Below are 13,325 nucleotides of genomic sequence, written 5' to 3'. Positions count from 1 at the left end.
TATAACTGATAATTAAAATAATGTGTGGAAAAAGGACGAAGAAAATCAATTTTATTAACTATTTTTTAGAAGGAGTCGATAAGCCAGGATTGATTATGTTGCAAAGCTTTAAAAAATATATACTCTGTAGTAGGAAAGCAGAAATTTGAGCATTATACTGCAGAGATTCTAGATATATATGACAATGCGAGGCTAAATGAAACGAAAAATTATCAACCGTTCGTGATCAATTCTGATGAACTTAATGTATCTCGTGTGACATTTATTAATTACGTAATACATGAGTTCAATATTCATTCGCCACATTAGTCGCTTCGATGGTCGCTCGGAAAAATTTTGGCTACCAACGTAAGACGCATTCGAGTAAACGTGGGGTAATATTGGGGAGAAATATTGGGGAGAAAAAAAATGATCCGTAGTGATATATAAAAACGATTTATCACTGTCTTTAAGATAGGAAATGGACTTGAAACACAATTGAGATGCCTACAACGTTCATTGAAAATACGAACAAACCGAGGGAAGTAGTTAAGGTAAAAGAAGCCATTGAAAAAGATACTGAATCTGTTGATGATCGTGATATTGATGATTATATAGGTACGTTTTTGGATATATCTAACGATGCCAAAAAAAATGATAAAGAGGAAAAAAGTATGTCCTTGCTTGAAGGATTGAAGACTTTTCCGAAAGCCGCCGCTTGGTCTATTGTCCTTTCCTCTAGCATTATTATGGAGGGGTACGATACCACCTTGATTGCCTCCTTCTTTGGATTTCCAGCCTTCAAAGAAAAGTATGGAAAGTACTCAAATGGAAGTTATGAAATTCCTACTCGATGGCAGACTGGTCTTCAAGTATCGATTAACGTTGGTGAAATAATTGGCCTTTTCATGGCTGGTATTATTGCAGACAGGATAGGGTACAGGTATACTTTAATCGGTTCTTTGGTGTTAGTAATAGGTTTCATATTTATTCCTTTTTTCGCTAAAGATATTGAAATGCTTCTTGCAGGGGAGATATTACTTGGTGTCCCTTGGGGTGCTTTCCAGACCCTTTCCATTTCCTACTCTTCGGAAGTGTGTCCGCTAGTATTACGACCTTATTTAACAACTTACGTGAATATTTGTTGGAGTATTGGTCAATTAATTGCATCAGGTGTCCTTCGAGGGTTTGTATCCAATGAAACATCTCTTTCCTACCGTGTACCATTTGCTATTCAGTGGGTATGGCCAATACCAATAATAGTAGGAATATTTTTAGCACCTGAGTCTCCTTGGTGGTTAGCTAAGAAAGACAAGATCCAGCAAGCGGAAGTCTCAATTGGTAGATTAATAAGTGAAAACAAGAACGTTCCATCTCGAGGCGTCCTTTCCAAAGCGATACTCCACAAGATTCAAATGACTATCAACGAGGAACTGGGAAAAACCGAAAATCCTTCTTACTGGGAATGCTTTAAAGGAGTAGATTTTCGCCGTACAAGGGTCGCTTGCATTGTTTGGATTATTCAGAACATATGTGGTACTTCGCTTATGGGGTATGCATCATATTTTTTTATCCAAGCTGGTATGTCCACAGACATGTCATTCACATTTACCATCATTATGTATGTGATTGGCATCTTGGGAACTCTATTGTCTTGGACTATTACCAGCCACTGTGGTCGTTCAAAAATTTATTTTTATGGTCTTTGTTTCATGGCTGTCCTTCTTCTTATTATTGGAGGTCTTGGTTGTTCCTCGCAAAAAGATGTTTCTTGGGCAATCGGGGCACTTCTAATTGTGTTTGCTTTCACCTACAACTCCTCCCTTGGCCCCCTTGTCTATTGCATTGTTACTGAGTTGCCATCAGTCCGTCTCCGTACAAAAACAATCATTATTGCTAGGAATTTATACAATATAGCAGGTATAGTGGTCCAAGTGATTACTCCTTACATGCTTAATCCTACTGCGTGGAATTGGAAGGCTAAGTCGGGATTTCTTTGGGCTGGATTTTGTATAATTGGTGCAGTTTGGTCATTCTTTGAATTACCTGAGACAAAAGGTAGAACTTTTGCAGAGCTCGATATCTTATTTAAAAATAATACTCCAACAAGACGCTTTAAGACAACAGAAGTTGACGTGTTTGATTCCGGGAAATTTATGGAGAGAATAGGTGAAGATGGAATTAGGGATTTTGTGAAGAAGAATGAAAGATCTGAGCTTGTATAGCTTAGTATATGAAATTAATCACGTAAGGATAGTCTAAGATTTAAGCCATACAATTTTTTTTTGATTTTGGCAATGTATTGCATAAAATCGATTGTAATCACTATATTGTTGAAAATTATCTCCTCAATTTATTATAATCATGCTATTTGTGTACCTCAAAAGAAATGAAAGTTTAGTCATGATATGCATATTCTATCTCAATGGGTATTTCTTCACATTCTGTCCTTTCTCTTTTATAAAGCTAAGGTATATGAAAGTGTATTGTTGAACATTCGAGATAGATTATTAATCGCGCGGTCTATGATAAAAGAATCCTTATCTAGAAGCCCGTAATCTTCATGCTTTTAGAATTATCTGATTAGCCACTAAGCATGGTTTTTCATGTCCACTTTTGTTTTTCTTTGGATTAGCACTTATTGTACTTTTCAGGACCTTGCCATAATTACATCTGCATAACTTACGCAATCACAATCATCCAAAGAACGCTTTTTCATAAAACAGATTTACTAGTGGTCACTTTTAAACACTCGTTTTACAATCTACTATCACTCTCTTCACTAGGCTCTATTTATTTCAATTCTCGAATAAACAAGTTTTGCAATTTGAATATGCCATCTACATTACACGAAACTTCGATTTGTTGTGGAATTTTACCTTCTCCCATGAAAAACGTGTTTGTCATGGTTTGCGTACCATCATTAAAATATAGCTCTATAATGTTCTTGTCCACGATTCCATAGATCTTATAGATTGGATTACCATCTTCATCATAATCAGCTGGTTCGACGTAAGTTGATAATTTATTTGTGAAAAATGGGTTCTTGTTAAATTCGACATCCGGAATATCACGGTCAAAGTAAAATGCGGAAACATTCCTGTCAAATCCCACTTTTATAGAGTCAGTGTCCGAGTTCGAAGCCTGGGAATGGATCAAAATTTCTAAATTGGCATTAACTTTTCCTCCACAGTCATCCCTAGCAATCTGAAATGTGATATTGAAATCAAGCAACCCCGAGGCAGACTTGAAATTTGTAATCACCCTATTCTTAGCAGTCAATTCATGATTATATCTCTCAACTTTGTTCGTAACATCAAGATTGTTTACAATGGGTGTTTGTTTCAAAGTCAATACTTTAGTTTCAGTATTGTGGTTAACATAGTCCAAAGTATACTTTCTAGCCAAGGACATTGAACTTCTCCAAGGATTAGTGGGAACAACATTAGCATACTGCCAATTAGATGCCCATGCTAATCCAATGACATCTTTTTCATTATCACTAAATGTCTGGAAAGCGTAAAAATCTTTACCAGAATCCATAAACCTAGTAATCGAATCATCTTGTTTAAATTCAAAGCCATCAAATTCCCCAATAAAGTATTGATTGCAAGATCCGCCATTTGGCGACCCGGGGTTAATTGCCAAAAACATAACCCATTTGTAATCATCAGTTCCTTCGATAGGAATTTTACTTAACCCTGGACATTCATACTGATTACCTAAATATCCTGATGTAAAGCTGGAATGCAAGTTCCAGGTTTTCAAATCAGGAGAACCAAATATTTGCACTTTATATTCTTGAGACTTCAGGACAACCATTACCCATTGATGAGATTCCTCATGCCAGAAAACTTTTGGATCACGGAATTGAGAAGAGTTTACATCTATGACGGGATTATTTTTATATTTAATATAGGTTTCTCCTCCATCTAACGAGTAAGCTATGTCTTGTGTTTGGGAATCAGGAGCAGCATTAGTATAAATAGCAACAATTCTTTGAGCTTCGTCAACAGATTCGTCAAAAAATTCTGATGTGTTGTTGTGATCAATAACAATGCTTCCAGAGAAAATCGCTTCATCATCGTTTTGAGGACCAAGAGCAACCTCGTGCTCTTGCCAATGTGTCAAATCCTTAGAAGTAGAGTGGCCCCAGTATAGTGGTGTCCCCCAAACTGTATCATTTGGGTTATACTGGTAGTATGCATGCCAAACACGAGTTTTCTTATCATAAAATAAGCCGTTTGGATCATTCATCCATCCAACGTTTGGCGTCAAGTGGATTAACGGTCTATTATCGTAGTGAGTATCAATAATTGAAGAAGGCATGTTATTAAACGGGAAAATTACCACAGAACTCATGACTCGGCTATAGTTCATCAAGGTTTGGGCATTCTTGACTTATAAAGCTTAGTAATCTCGTTAGGAAAAATTGGCCAAGTTATTCATCAGAGCGAGCGAGAAATGAAGCGAAATAACGAAATGCAGCATTCTTCATCCGCACTTTTAATGATCCATCTATGCAGGATCTGGATAAGAGAAGGATATCATAGTGCCAGCTTCTAATCTTGCTTAGATTAGACGTACACAAGCATAATGAAAAATTAACATTTCTTTCAAAGACAAGGGATCAAAAGTCTGACTTCATTTATGAACGAAACCATTAACTACCATCTTTGACCCCCTTTTCAGGAAAAGAATTTGATCTCTTTTTCCAGGTTGATTAATGGGAGGTGAGATTGGAATCATAATTTCAGCTCTAAACTTAAGAACCCAAATAACAGTTCTTGTATTCAAAAAAGCATACGTTAAGTTAGGACTCTTTCATATATATTTATATCATTATTAGATATGTCAAGAAGTTAAAGTAAAATTTAGATTTGCATAGAGGTTGATCTCGTATTATCTCCAGTAAGGCACGTGACTAATGATTAAAAAATCCCCCACACTGCAGAAGACATTTAAGTATATGTAACATATACCTTTCCTTCGTGACACTCAGTATGGTCATTAGGTCTCAGATATGTTTGGATCAGAATGGTAAATTATTTCTCTAAAGGCTGCATAGATATGGTAGCAGTATACGGCTCATAGAGCGGTAGTATTCATGGTAACATATATACCAATATTTTGGTCTGGGCTAAAGAGATTTTAAATTTTTGCCATTAGCTTTGGAATACTGATCGCGGAGTTTCAAGATTAACCAGAGTAATCACAGCAAAGGCAAAATTTAAGGATTCTACTAAGAGAATGTAAAATAAGATTAATGGTAATAGAGAGAAAAATATTGCCTTCCCCTCGTTATTTTCTGATGAAATATAATGGTCGCAGGTTTGCTCGTAAAATTACTCGCTGAGAATAATTTTGCCGAATACTTATATCACTTTATGCATTATGGGAAACGTTTTAATTGTAGGAGGAGTACATTTAACTCTGCGGAGGAGTAAACTATTTAAGGGTATTAAATCCATACTAATCTAAATTATAATAATGTATCTAATTAGTAATTAACTACCCTGATACAAACTAATTGAAAACCTCTCACATTATGACTAAAGAAAATATTTGGTGGAAAGATGCTACTGTTTATCAAGTTTGGCCTGCTTCATATAAAGATTCAAATAGCGATGGTATAGGTGATATTCCAGGAATAATATCAAAATTGGATCATATTCAAGGGCTCGGCGTAGATGTTATTTGGCTTTCGCCGATGTACGATTCTCCGCAAGATGACATGGGATACGATATTTCAGATTATCAAAAGGTCTACCCCAAATATGGTACTTTGGAAGACTTGGAAACGTTAATTAAAGAAACTCATTCAAGAGGAATGAAGTTGATCTTGGACTTGGTAATCAACCATACATCTAATGAACATCAGTGGTTCAAAGAGTCAAGGTCTTCAAAAACTAATCCTAAAAGGGACTGGTATATATGGAAGCCTCCTCGCTACGATGAGAATGGAAATAGACATCCACCCAACAACTGGATGTCTTGTTTTTGTGGAAGTGCTTGGGAATATGATGAAAAAACTGAAGAATATTATTTACACGTTTTTGCCAAGAGTCAACCAGATTTAAACTGGGAAAATGAAGAGACCCGTCAAGCAATTTATGATAATGCACTCTTGTTTTGGTTTGAAAAAGGTATCGATGGTTTCCGCATTGATGCTGCTGGCGTGTACTCTAAAGATCGGTCTTTTCCTGATGCTCCAATCGTTATACCAAATTCAGAATGGCAACCCTGTACGCAACTCTATCAAGATGGTCCTAGAATTCATGAATTTCATAAAGAAATGTTTTCTAAAGTCACATCTAAGTTTGATGCAATGACAGTTGGGGAAGTTGGTGCTTCAGATCGAGAAGAATTTTTGAAATATGTCAGTGCAAAGGAAAACGAAATGAATATGATGTTCCTTTTTAATGTAGTTGATATCGGATCTAAGAATGGTGACAAGTTTGACTTTAAAGGATTTAATTTAGTTGATTTAAAGAAGGCTATTAAGAAGCAATACAGTATGACTGATGGGTCTGATGCTTGGCCCACTTTTTTTATGGAGAATCACGACCAAGCTAGATCCATTAGCAGGTTTGGTAATCCATCTACAAAATACTGGGAGAAGTCGGGTAAATTACTTGCCTTATTGCAAATTGGCATGTCTGGGACCCTCTTCATTTATCAAGGTCAAGAAATTGGGATGACAAACTTTCCACGCTCATGGCCCATTGAAGATTATCTTGATATTAATTCCATAAACTATTTCAAAAATTATAGTGAGAAACACAGTAATGATGCCAAGGCTATGGATAAATTGATGGATAATTTGGCTTTGTTAGCTCGTGACCATGGCAGAACTCCTGTGCAATGGGATGATTCACCTAATGCTGGATTCAGTGATGGTGTCCCATGGACTAAAGTGAATGATAATTACCACCAAATAAATGTTCAGAAACAAGTCAATGACCCCTCTTCATTATTATCTTTTTGGAAGCGTTGTTTAAAACTCAGGAAAAAGTTCAAAAATTTGCTTGTTCATGGGTCGTTAGACATTCTTGACCTTGAAAATGAGAATTTATTTACCTTCAGTAAGAGGAATAATGGAGAGTTGCTTTATGGGATTTTGAATTTTAGTTCAAATGTGCAAAAGTTTGAGCTGACAATACCGGGGACTTTGGAATTGTTACTTTCTAACTCGGAAATTGCAAATGATGATATCATGGGTCCATATGAAGGAAGGCTATACTTGGTAAAATAGTATGTTATCTTTATACCTCAGCTTTTTCTTCTCCTGATCGTTACGAGGACTTCCAAAAGTGAATGAAATCTCTGTCATTAATGAAAAGATCAAAAACAGCCGAGATATCTTAGCATATTAAGGAAAAACTAAATATCCCTTCAATTGACTCTTATTTGGGTTAATATGATGTCATAATTTTCTAGCTTGAACCATTACTGACCAAATATTCAATTTGTGATTGCTATAAAAAGATTAGAATGAAGTTATAACCAGTCAATTAATCTGCCGATTAATTAATACCATCTTTTAAATAGGATCTTCTTAGAGCCCAATTAATATCCAATAGTAAAGAATTGGGATGAACATATTATAGTTCACTTAGTTTCTATGAGTGATCAAAGATATACAATAGTCAGAATATTATTACACTTTAACGTTTCTATAACGACCAATAGAAAGATTAGATAATTCAATGTAAAAATACCGAGACATTTTGACGTCACAAGTTATCAAACGACAAACTAATATGCTTAACAAAATTCTTCGTTTGATAACTAAATAACTCATTCAAATAGATTCGTCTTGTCTTTTTTATTAGTTTTGAGTTCTCATTTATTTTTTTGTCAACCCAAGTTTCAAAATAAAGAAAACTATTTATATGAGAAACAGGAAAAAATTCCTCATTTATTAAACGAGTGTAAACTTGCCACTCATGAGTAGTATTGGAAAGTTCTGTGAATAAAATTTGCCTAATGAATCAATAAAAAAAATTACTATTAATATTAATCGAAGGCGCTAATTAGAAGACATTTTTTTCCAGCATGCATTTCAACAATTACATTATAATTAAAGGAAGACAGTGACTTACTGAAATTTGTTCTTAAATGGATTCTTTATTTCATTCCTCAGCTAAAATATTCTTAATGTCTAAATGGCATCTATCAACAATAACTGCCAGCTTCAACGATTAGACTAATCAGATCAATACAGCATTTACTATTATGCCTTATCTGTTAGTGGTTAAAAAAATAAGTTTTCAGTCCCTTGCCTTTTCAGAGAAGACACTTTCTATATGATTTAGAATCCTTAGGCGTAGACTTTACCGAAAAAATTATATTTTGAGTGCAATTGATCGTATATCAAACTTAATATGATGCTCGATAATAGTAGTACTTAACGAAAATGCCCTAGCTTGGCGATTTATTACTGAAGTGGAAAGCTTGATACACTTTTTCTAAATCAAAGTTTGGACTATCACTAGTGCACATTTCACTAGCAAATTCACTTTTTCTGATATCATTCAACTCGCCTGTACATGAATATGGTTCAATAGTAAGATCATTTAAATTACAATAGTCTGTCAGTGGTATCTCAAAATGATTGCTTGCCTCCTTAAAAGTGTCTCTCGTTAGATTATTTTCGTTATGTTCATCATCTGTATTGGAAATTTTAGGGTTCTTCATTTCATTCTCTGGTTCACTTTGAATTTCTTTAACATTTGATCCAAAAACAATATGAAGAAGGACTTCAATATCAAATGATCCTTCAGTTTGAAAGTATTTGCAATAATCTTTTAGTATTGTATTTATGCCTTCTAAATGTTCAAATTCCTCTTCCGCATATAAAAGTCCCTTAGGATTAAAGATTAATTCGAATAACTGTTGTAGAGAATCTAGTCTTCCTTCACTTTGACCACAATTTTTAAGAGAAATTAATGCCGTATTTGCGATTTGTAACATTTTAAATTGGGCGCCCTTTCTATTGCACTCAAAAGCTATCGTATCTAGATCTTTCGTATCAGCTAAAAACCACTGTATTATTTGGAACGGAAAATCCATTTTGAAGCAAGGCTGCTGTGGGGCAGAGTAACTTAAAATTCCAGAATCATATGAAAGACGCCATGCCAAAGCCATCATCCACGACTTAGAAAGAATCAAATCCAATTTATCAGTATCTGTAGTCAGAGGAAAAGGTATAATATTGGCTAGCCGCTTTTGAATTCCGATCATAGTTGTAGGAACCACATTTTTTGATGCACTCAATTCATAATTTGGTCTCTCTAAATCCCCACTGTTGTCCCAGTCACTAATAAGATCGTCAAGAAATGATTTACTAGGAATTGAAAAGATTTTGGTTAACTCTAAGAACCCAGCAATTTTTTCAGGGTTTTCTTCATTTCTGAGATATGGAAATGGAATAGTACTATCTAGAAGAGCTGACGATCCATTTTCTATGCAATGATATCTTTCAGCAATTAAAACATTGTAATACACTTTTTGTAAAACGTGAGCTTCAGCGACGGTACGACCTGAATAATTTCTAGTTTTGTTTAGTCCAAGAATTTGTACCAAGCTTACGGCTTCTCTTAAATAAAAAGCTGAAGTAATATGCTGTCCTTTAGTGTTGGCATAGTAGGCGTGCATAAAGAACAGGGTCAATAGTGTATTAACATTAGGATTCAGGCGGTATTCATAAAGCAGACGAATACGAAGAACTTCTTCTGCAAACCTCACAGCAGAAATATCTTCTGGATATTCCATTTCTGGTCGTTTACGTGATAACAAGTTTAATTGCTGACGAATTGCTGCACATAAAGAGATCGCAAAAGCTATTTCACTAGCATTGTTTTCATCCAACTTAATGGTAGAATCAATTGTTGCCGAGCAGATTTTTGAAATCAAAGTATTGGCAGATGTTAATGGCCAAATACTATAGAACCACACCTGATAAACTTGAAGAAAAGGTATAATTTTTTCTAGAGGTATATAGCAATAATTGCCGTCAGGTTTAGCCTTTATAATACTATCAAACCTATTAGTTTGCTGTATAGCTCGCCTTGTCTTCTCGTGAATTTTCTTTGGTCCACACTTTCTTCTAACTCTACTATTAGAACACTCAATATCATGTTGTATGCATCTAGAACAGGGGTTTGCGAGATCGCATTTGACTTTTCTGATAGCACAAGCGTCACAAGGTCTATCCAATTTGTATTTCATAGCAAAGGAGCTCATACTTTACCTTACCTTGCCTTGCCTAAAGTATCAAATTTGATTATAGTGATTAACTTTGGATAAGTTAAACCTTTAGATCCATTTTTTGCTTCTCCACAATTAATCATTTATCTATACTTTCATGATAATTATGTGTAATCTTTGAGAATGAGAGTGAGTGAGACAAAGACAAAGACATAAAGTCTTTAGAGCTAATGTCGCGCTTAAAGTATTCGATGAAATAATTTAATTGGGCTCGTTCAAAAGAACGCTTATACCGTTGTAAACTCACGAAAGCATCAGAACAATTGTACCGACTTTACAGTGTAACTTCTGTTATTACTATTTCAATTTAATTATTGCAAGTTGGTCTCAGTGCAAAACAGGAAAAAGAAAGTACTGATACAGAATGGTACTCAACCGTTATCTACAATATCTATTAAAACTATTTATCATCTACTTCTTCGTCACTACTAACCCTCCTTTTCTTTTTTTGAGTATTCTTCAATCGCTGTGCTCTTTTAGTTTCCTTCTTTTCTCTCTGCTTTTGCAATTCCTTCTCTTTTTTGGCTGATTCACCGTCTAAGTCATCTTCATTCTGAAATATGTCAACCAAAGCTTTACGCTTTTTACTTTGAGCATCAAAATCATTAAATTTCACATTCATCATATCAAATGCCATGGAGATTTCCAAATCTTCTAAGCCTAATTTCTGTTTCTTCATATCATACTGAAAAATATTTGGGGTTGAGCCATATTTCTGCAAGTAATTAGACAATGATTCAGAAATTGATTCAAGCTCCCCACGGTCGATCATCATGTTAGCCTGGTTTGAATACCTTGTGCTAAAATGAGTTAGCATGATCTTACGGCAATTCATCAAGCTTGCCATATACAATGCCTCGATCATAGTTGAATGCTTCTTGGAAATTGCTTCTTCAATCAAGTCATTATCTAATGATGACTCATGAATCAAAAGATCACTTCCATACCCAATTTCAGCAAATTTAGGATTAGGTCGCGTATCTCCTGAGTATGAGACCTTGAAAGAGTCATGCTCATCCAATGTAAAATCAATACTTATCGAATATGACCAATAGCAATGAATTGCTCTAACTGTTTCAATACTATTAATCCCCAAAGACTGATAAAGATCATTAATCGCATCATTGTTTTGCGAATAGATTTTATCTCTAGGTATGATCTGACTTCTATGATGATCGAAATTATCCTCAAATTCACTTAAATCCATTTGCTTAAACTGTGCTTGTCTTTCTTTACAAAAATCTTCACAACTTATGTAAACGATTCTTGACAAATCTATTATTGACTTTTCTTGTTCTTCAAGATTATACCATTCATTTACAAATTCATTATACTGCCAAGGAATAATCAAATAAAGCTTCTTATTGGATGCTTTATTTACCTCAAACCATTTGTTTATGACAGAAATAAGACCCAAATGATGATCAGCATGCAAATGACTTAAATGAATCAAACATAACTCTTCAAAAACTTGATGTAGCTGTCTCTTATCATCGTGACCGAAATTTCTTAGCATAGTTCCAAACGTATTCTCGCCCCCATCTAACATAATAGAGCGAAAGACGATTTTGCCATCTTTATTAAATGGAATCCTAACAAGGGTAGATATCACATTTCGATGTATCGACGGCAAAGCAGATCCAGTTCCTAAAGTAATAATCTGGATTTCATCCTTCATCAGAGATCCATTGAATTCTAGTGAAATTGGCTTGCTGTTCAATACTGAACCTTTATCTACATTTGGGATTTCAAGTGGAACTATATTTTCATCAAACAAAGTTGACCATGTGTCGTTAGCGATGAGACTTTCATCACAGTGAACATTCAAGCTTTCAATCGAGAATTTTTGTAGCAGTTGCAACTTGAAATGCGACTCTGATTCATTCAAAGGCGAATAGTTTTCCATATGGGGCAAATTATAGTTTTCGTTTTGTAAACATTTTAATTTGAGGACATTCAAAGCTGAAGTTTTGAACACTAAAGTATCATCGGCGATTTTTGAATGACTTATGACATGCTTGCATTTCAGAGGAAACCTTTTGAGAAACTTCAAATATTCGTCCAGATAAAAATCAATATCATCGCCTAAAAAGTGATAGACCAATCCTATTTCTTCTTCACCGAAATCTTGAGACTTGGAAAACCATTTGTTGCTGTTAATAGTGTTATGCAAGTAAGACTCGTTCGGAATATCTATGATTAACAATTTAGAGAAGTTTCTTGATTCGGCCATTACTTGATGAGGCTGAATTATCTCATCTTTATCATTTTTAACTGAATGTCCCTGCGTCAAGCTTCTAAAGTCAAGACCAGGTTTTATCCCTAGACTTTTTGCCTTTTGTGGATCAAATTTACCTCTCATTGGCATAAATCTTATTATGTAGTTCAAAGATAATTGATTCGAAACAGGTTCAAGTTCTTCTGTCTTAGGGAGTTTAACATGAGTTTGAATTTCTGTCTCACTCGGATCCGATCTATATGACTTAGGGTCAGGGTTATTTACTTTGCTAGTGTCTAGCGGGAACATTAACGAAACTAGTTTTCTTAATCGTGTTAATATTTTTGATGATTTCTTTTCATCAATAGGAATTAAAGCAACGGAACTGGGAATCTTGACGGGCCGTATTAGTAAGTTACTATCAGCAATGAAAGAGTCTTCCTCGACGTTTTTTAACTGAAGTTCCACACCCTTTCTAAACACGAAATATCTCCAGGTCGAAACTACATACAAGGCAGCCTTTATGGAGTTGGTATATATATCGATACTATTCTTGGTAGCATCACTGATAGTTAAAAATAAGCCAGGTAGACCACCAATCTCCGACCAGGACGACAATGTACCCGTTAAAAAAATGCTTCTGAGCTTCCCCAATTTGAATCTATTTTCATTCAAGATTCTCTGAGAACCTTCAGATATCTTGCCGAAAAAATATCTATTACCCTCTCTATTTGTTAACATTATCAATGGATGTTTCGAATCACTAGTCTTATGTGCAATTGTAGTGACAGTAAACATTTTTGTAGTGTGATCATAAAAGTCAATATACTTATTGAAATAGGAAAAATATGATTCC

At 34.9% G+C, this 13,325-nt stretch overlaps 5 protein-coding genes across 5 annotated transcripts; 2 read left to right on the top strand and 3 right to left on the bottom strand.

The window, feature by feature from the left end:
• Positions 1–482: 482 nt before the first annotated feature.
• PRCAT00002310001 (uncharacterized protein) lies at positions 483–2,204 on the top strand (the record flags this gene model as incomplete). The annotated part of the gene is made up of 1 exon (XM_062952162.1): positions 483–2,204. The coding sequence occupies one exon, from the start codon at positions 483–485 to the stop codon at positions 2,202–2,204; it is 1,722 nt and encodes a 573-aa protein (XP_062809092.1).
• A 568-nt stretch (positions 2,205–2,772) lies between these two features.
• On the bottom strand, positions 2,773–4,359 carry PRCAT00002309001 (uncharacterized protein; the record flags this gene model as incomplete). The annotated part of the gene is made up of 1 exon (XM_062952161.1): positions 2,773–4,359. The coding sequence occupies one exon, from the start codon at positions 4,357–4,359 to the stop codon at positions 2,773–2,775; it is 1,587 nt and encodes a 528-aa protein (XP_062809091.1).
• Positions 4,360–5,527: 1,168 nt separating this feature from the next.
• On the top strand, positions 5,528–7,234 carry PRCAT00002308001 (alpha-glucosidase; the record flags this gene model as incomplete). The annotated part of the gene is made up of 1 exon (XM_062952160.1): positions 5,528–7,234. One exon carries the CDS (start codon positions 5,528–5,530, stop codon positions 7,232–7,234), a length of 1,707 nt encoding a protein of 568 aa, XP_062809090.1.
• A 1,169-nt stretch (positions 7,235–8,403) lies between these two features.
• On the bottom strand, positions 8,404–10,227 carry PRCAT00002307001 (uncharacterized protein; the record flags this gene model as incomplete). The annotated part of the gene is made up of 1 exon (XM_062952159.1): positions 8,404–10,227. One exon carries the CDS (start codon positions 10,225–10,227, stop codon positions 8,404–8,406), a length of 1,824 nt encoding a protein of 607 aa, XP_062809089.1.
• A 424-nt stretch (positions 10,228–10,651) lies between these two features.
• Positions 10,652–13,267, bottom strand: PRCAT00002306001 (tRNase Z; the record flags this gene model as incomplete). Its single annotated transcript, XM_062952158.1, has 1 exon — positions 10,652–13,267. One exon carries the CDS (start codon positions 13,265–13,267, stop codon positions 10,652–10,654), a length of 2,616 nt encoding a protein of 871 aa, XP_062809088.1.
• Between the last annotated feature and the right edge of the window lie 58 nt (positions 13,268–13,325).

Source organism: Priceomyces carsonii (genome assembly GCF_900007245.1).
Source record: "Priceomyces carsonii strain CBS4050 genome assembly, scaffold: Debaryomyces_carsonii_scaffold_2, whole genome shotgun sequence".
Taxonomy (NCBI): domain Eukaryota; kingdom Fungi; phylum Ascomycota; class Pichiomycetes; order Serinales; family Debaryomycetaceae; genus Priceomyces; species Priceomyces carsonii.
The sequence above is the reverse complement of the archived record's forward strand: the minus strand, read 5'-3'. Positions and strand labels throughout refer to the sequence as shown.